The sequence below is a fragment of the Rhamphochromis sp. 'chilingali' genome (genome assembly GCF_963969265.1).
Source record: "Rhamphochromis sp. 'chilingali' genome assembly, chromosome: 7".
Classification (NCBI taxonomy): Eukaryota; Metazoa; Chordata; class Actinopteri; order Cichliformes; family Cichlidae; genus Rhamphochromis; species Rhamphochromis sp. 'chilingali'.
Genome location: NC_137934.1, coordinates 19120190 through 19126592, shown reverse-complemented (window position 1 = coordinate 19126592; position 6403 = coordinate 19120190). Strand labels below are relative to the sequence as shown.

General features: G+C 40.4%; 1 protein-coding gene across 2 annotated transcripts; it reads right to left on the bottom strand.

The window, feature by feature from the left end:
* Positions 1-1120: 1120 nt before the first annotated feature.
* On the bottom strand, positions 1121-6082 carry atp5f1c (ATP synthase F1 subunit gamma; the record flags this gene model as incomplete). 2 transcript variants are annotated; one of them, XM_080886184.1, is made up of 9 exons in its annotated part: positions 5960-6082; positions 5401-5435; positions 4495-4626; positions 4201-4408; positions 3389-3532; positions 3241-3305; positions 3007-3162; positions 1754-1850; positions 1121-1254 (listed from the first exon to the last, which is right to left on the bottom strand). In XM_080886184.1, the coding sequence occupies exons 1-9, from the start codon at positions 5998-6000 to the stop codon at positions 1251-1253; spliced, it is 882 nt and encodes a 293-aa protein (XP_080742310.1). In that variant the 5' UTR covers positions 6001-6082. The 2 variants fall into 2 exon arrangements, with proteins under 2 accessions (XP_080742310.1, XP_080742311.1); XM_080886185.1 differs by lacking the exon at positions 1121-1254 and having other exon boundaries at positions 1750-1850.
* Between the last annotated feature and the right edge of the window lie 321 nt (positions 6083-6403).

Below are 6403 nucleotides of genomic sequence, written 5' to 3'. Positions count from 1 at the left end.
ACCAAACTGTGAAGTGGAGTGAGGAATGAATGAATCCACTCAACACCTCAAACACTCTTTCAGACACTAACTCGCTCATCTGCCTTCACACACACTTATGAACATGACTGACATCCCATTCTTAATCGATAGGGTTTAATGTCTGCCCACGATTTAAAGTTATAACAGCTTCAACTCTTCTGGGAAGGCATTTCAGAAGGTTTAGGAGTGTTTATGGGAATTTCTGACCATTCTTCCAGAAACACATTTGTGAGGTCAGACGGTGATGTTGGATGAGAAGTCCGAGGTCACAGTCTCCACTACAATTCAGCCAAAAGGTGTTCTATCGAGTTAAAGTCGGGACTCTGTGCAGACCAGTCAAGCTCTTCGACACTAAACTCACCCATACATTTCTTTAGGGACCTGCTTTGTGCACTGTTGCAGTTACGTTGGAACAGAAAGGGTCCAACCTCAAACTGTTCCCACAAAGTTAGGAGCATGAAAATGTCCAAAATGTCTTAGCATGCTAAAACATTAAGAGAACATGTCCAGAGGCGGCATCAAACAGATTTCATTGCGCTTAGTGATGCAAGGCTTGGATGCAGCTACTTGGTCATGGAAACCCATTCCATGAAGCTCTGTTCTTCTGAGCTAATGTGATTGCCACATGAAGTCTGGAGGCCTGCAGCGATTGCTTCTGCAGAAAGTTAGTGCACAGAGTTCACCATGTGCCTTGGCATCTGCTGACCCTGCTTTATGGGTCCTACCACTTCATGGCCAAGTTGCTTCCACTTTTCACTAACAATTGACTGTGGAATATTTAGTGGTAGTCTGCATGTCTAGCTGCTTGCCTTTTATACACCAGTTTCCATGCAAGTGATTTTTGGCAATATAGCGTATCATGGCTGATAAAGATAAGGTATAATAAGAGAAGCATTGAGGTCAAATGCATATTCGTACAGAAATATCTCAAGAATTACAAGCACGCCAAGCTGGAGCCACTGAGCAAATGCATTTCCATGAAAACAGCAAAGCCATTATAAAACCACTTAATAAATCTCACTGGAGTATCACGTCGACATTCATCTCATCTATCAGAGTTTATTTGGAGGAAAAACAGATACAGGAAGTGATGAAAGGGTGACGTTCTGTGTAAGAGCTTTATTTTCTCCATATATTTTACAAATACAAGCGCAAATGTTCATTAGACTCTGGACAATAACATGTCTGAAGTACTTTGAAGAGATAATGGAAATGAAGATCCCACCAGTTTATCTGCAAAAAGAAAAGCAAAGGTTAGGAACAAGTTTCAAACATTTAAAAATGAAATCCACAACTCTGAAAACTACTCGGTCAAATTTCTAGTCTACTTTACTAGAACTTAGGACCCTTCCACAGCTAGTTTTCATTACACTAGCCCAGTGGGGCTCTTTACATTACAGTCTACCACTGTTACCTCCTCTGTTAAGACCAGCCTCAGTTCCTGAGTTCAGCAGAGGTTGAGGAGGAGTAGATTAGGTCGGAGAGGAGAATTAGTCATGAAAGAATCTGACAGCTTTTGGGAATTTAAAGACATGCATAGCTAAGTGGGAATCTTTTGGGAGGAGAAAAAAAAAAAGGGGGGGGGGGGGTTCCGAGGTCAGAAAGTTAAGAGTGAAGGGAAGTTAGAGTGAATGAGGATCATAATGAAGGGATGAGTCACAGGAAAAATTGTAAATGGATGGAGGAAGATAGAAAAGTGGGAGAGAAAATTGAAGACGTGGTTAAAACTTACAAAGCAGCGGCTCCAGAGATGATCTCAATGAGCTCCTTGGTAATGACGGCCTGTCTGGTACGGTTGAAGGTGAGGGTCAGCTTGTCAATCATCTCAGCTGAAGCGAAGGGAGAGAAAAATCAGTCACGGTCAAATTTAAATCTTTATGGTGGAAGGATTAAAAGCATGACTCAGCACAAACTAAATCATAACACGTTACAGTTATAGAAACCCATCGCCTCCAACTCCTCTCAGCTTGTTTTCTATTCGTCATTGTTTGAAGCCTTTAAGAGCATTTTAAAGAAGAAACACTGGCAGCCACCACTGCTGCCCGTCAGCCTCCTATTAGATGCACCTATGGTATCAATTTGAAAAGCCATCACCCCTTAGTTGATGTAGATGCAAGAATTTTAAAATCTAAGGCAACTTCCTTCTTGAGTCATCGTATTCACAAACTTTCGTGTCTATACCATCCACCCACCCACCCGGCAGGGTTGCGATAATACCCCATCAGCCTTTTACAACTGAGGGATAAAAACCCAGTCATCATGACTTTGGATTCTGTTACCATTAATAATTATTAACATACCAAATCTGCTTACATTTGTCTATAACATGCCCCATTTCAATGTCTACCAAGATCCAAGAGGTGTCAACTTAATTGATTTGACAAAAACAACTCCTTTAGCAATGACATGAATCTAAAGACCTAAAAGTGCCCTTGTTAGCAGGCTGAAACTGGAAGAGCAACCAAGGAAGTCCCTCAAGCCTGCTTGAGCTTGGATGAACCATTTTTAATTTCCCTTCGAACCTCTTATGCAATTTGTCATTTTATTTGGGTTCCTTTTTGTTATGCATCTTTAATTACTTGCATCTATAGATAATGCTGGTGTTATACTGTAAATGAAGGCTATTTCCCAATAATTTTAAGTTAATTTGAATTAAACCCATTTGAAATGCTAAACCCAGAAATACTCAGCACTTATGCTATAAGTAACTTTCCATAAACTGCTATGACCACCTTATCGGTCTTTAAACACTTAAGCTTTCTCATGACAGTGTTATGAAACATCTCATATTAGCTGCTATGCTAGCTACTGCTTATATATTTAGATGTTGTTTCCAAAGGCGACATAGCTGTTGGATGATAACTGTTAAAGAAATATTCTAACATCAGTGCATCTTTTAAAATGAGAAATAGTATCAGCAGCACTCTGACTTCTAGAAGAAAACAATAAAAGACTGCACGTTTGGCAGGAAGTTCAGATTCTTACAGGCGTTGTTGCTGGCGCTGTCCATAGCAGTCATCCTGGCGCTCTGCTCGCTGGTGGACGACTCTCTCAGGGCCAGGTAGATGATGTTGACCAGAGTGAACTCCTGGTAGTTCCTTAACACATCAGCATCAATGTCATCATAGATGCCCATGCTCTCTGTTGAGGGAGAAGAGAGATGATCAACATCTCTGATGGCTCCGTGTTAAACGGATTTAACAAAACAACTGGTGCTACCTGAGTTAGCAACTGTGTCTATGGAATAAATGGGCTTCTGGTCCGTCTTGTAGGAGATAACAGACCTGCATGACAGGGAGGGTCGGTTAGCTTTGATCTGGATAATAAAACAGAAGGAAAACAGTGAAACCTCAAAGCCTGTTTGTACCTGAATCTATTGAAGATGACTGAACCCTGGTCAAACTCATATCCGGAGTTGAGGAGCTCAGCGGCAATGACTGAAGCGTCACCAAAGGTGGGGGGCTTGCGGCCAATCTCCTTGCAGTTCAACATGATGTGTTTTCCATGAGTTCTAAGGCAGAACAAGAGTCGTCGTGATCAGAGCTCAGTAATCAGTCTTAGACTAGATCCTCAGTCCTCAGCTTGAGCTTGCCATCAAAGCTGTCCTACAGTATGGATGGAAGGAGACACGCCTCCAATCCAGAGTTTGAAGGTTTACGTTAACTTTGTGTCATAACTGTGCATGTGACAAGAGTCAAAGCTCAGAGGAAAGAAGCAGCCTTCTTAAAGCCAGACTCCACTGCAAAAAACAGAATTACATTTCACAGAAAACTGGAGCTGCAGTTCTGTTTCTGTGACCTTTGAGTTTTAATGCATGAATTAACACATTAAAATATCAAGGTCACACAATAATACAAATCAACCCAGTAAAGTAACAGCAGACAAACAGCTCCTGTGCGAGATAAAATTATACCCTCAACCCCCCAAAAAAGGAATTAAAAACAAAACATTGAGGTAGCCTAAATATTACTTTAATACACCTTCCATGGAATAAAATAACCAATATTCACATAGCATAAAGGACAGAAAAAAAAAGAAAAGAAAAAAGCTAAATATCCCTAAATACCTGCTGAGTGAAGCCAAACACTAGACTACATTCACATCCTTTCATAGTGAGATGATGAAGATGATGATCATTACACTGATAAAATGATATAATGATGAAAACCTTGAACACACCTGTGCAGCAGAGCCTTGAGCTTGTCTCCCACATTGATCACCATCACCTCCTTGCCAGCGCCGGTTAGGTTGGCGATCTCACTCTTGATGGTCTTTGCCACACCGGAGTGGATGGCGCCACAGAGCCCACGGTCGGAAGTCACACCAATGATCACGTGCTTGGCGGCTTTCTCCTCCGGGGCTTTGATGTCGGCCTTCTCATACAGGGCTGAAGAAAGCAGTAAAACCTTCAATCATCAACTGAATTGGAATCAATATTAAGCTTCAGTCAACATGACAGTGAGATGTACATACCCAGAGAACCGGTGCCATAGACACGTGCTGGTTTCAGCTGCCTCTCAGCACGAGCATACTTGGCAGCGGCGACCATTTTCATGGACTTTGTGATTTTCTGGATGTTTTTGATGGATTTCAACCGAATGGTAACTAGAGGGAGAAAAGAAATGACAACTGAATGCAATTTCACACACTAAGAAAAGAGGTATCCATCCCTTTATTATTGGCGAACCTGCAAAAACACTTTAATTCTATTATTCACAAAACTAAAATTCAGCAAAATAATTGTAATTCACTTTAGCAGCTGTTAGTCTTTTTTTTTTTAAATTTCCCTTTTTCATTATTCACTACTTTCTGATGTTCTCATCACAGCACCTATGGCTCAGGGTAGAAAGGTACTATGCAAGTACAAGTTCAAATTAGGTTTAACAGTTGTTAAATGTCTCCATTAAAGACTCATATTCAGCTTGAATTAGAATTTATGCAATATCCTCATGAACTGATGTTCATGAGAATATTAATCAAATTAAAGAGCTAATATTAATTAAATTTAACTTGTCTATTCCTTTTTCCATTTTGCTATGGAAAATTAAAAAAAAAAAAAAAAACACTGATTACACATAATATATACTGCTAATGAATTTAACACTCGTGTCACGGGTACTTCATATCAGCAGTTAACCAAATGCTAAGATATCAGGGCTGAAATAGATGGACTGAGATAACCCGAGACTGCCTGCTAGCCTTTGCATTAGCTTAATAAAAAAAAAGAATATATATTATGCTTTGTTCTGGTATCAAGTGACACCCAGTAAATGTTTGCAGCTTTATTAAAGGGAATATTAAAGATTTTGTGTGAGACCATTCAGATTTTGTATCCGAGATGTGTTATGTTTCTATCAGAGTAGTATACAAAGTACTTACTGTCCTTCAAGGTAGCCATGTTCCTGACCTGCCCCCTGTGAACAGAAAGGGTGTATGTGAGCTTAACCGACAAGCTTCATCAATATCCAAATACATCCTAAACAGCAAAAACACCACTTTACAGCACAGACTCATGTTAAATGAACCTTTGATATAGATTTAGCTGTTTGCTAATCCTGAAGGAGAGCCCTCATCCTTTAGCTTGGTGGCTAACTACACGGAGAAAGCTGTGACAGTTCACTCTAGCTGTTCTTGTGCTGTGTTAGATAATGCAGTAAGATAAATCATCCAGGGGCACTGATAATATTTCCCCTTTCCCCTCATATTGAAAAACGTCAGCTCAGTTAGCATTAACGGCTAGCCGGCTGAACGTGTCCATTGGCAGCGCTGTCATTCATTAGCTGCGGCCTGCAAGATAGCGCGCCCTTGTATTCAATAACTGCAAACGGTGCAGTCTACACGTCACACACTTACTCCCGCTGCATATCTACTTGAAGTAAACTTATAAAATACTGCATTTAAGGCAGCGGAGAAAGTATAAGAAAATTATTCACTTTACCATTGTGGGGAGAACACCAAAGCGCTGCTCCTGGCGAACATGGTTAGTCCTATGAAGGTCAGACACGCAGGACTGCGCAGGCGCAAGTCAAAAGCAAAATGGACGAATTGATGCCTTCACGGACACGCGTCAAGATAAAGCTAATCTGTTCCATCCTTCGACAATTTTCCAAAAGTTAAATCAATTATTGTACATTATCGCAGTAATTTATCCAGCATGTGTTTACGCTATTTAACGTCTTTTTTTTTTACAATACAGTCTCTCACGAAATGTAAATGTCCCCTTTTACCAGCTGAAAAGACTTCTGCTCTTTTTCCCAGGAAAAACAAATTAAAGAAAATTCTCGACTTACTGTCAAAATTCTTACCGTTAATGAAGTACTCCTGAATAGTCATCTGTTCCCATGTAGCATACACAACCATACATACATCTTCCTTTTGTAGT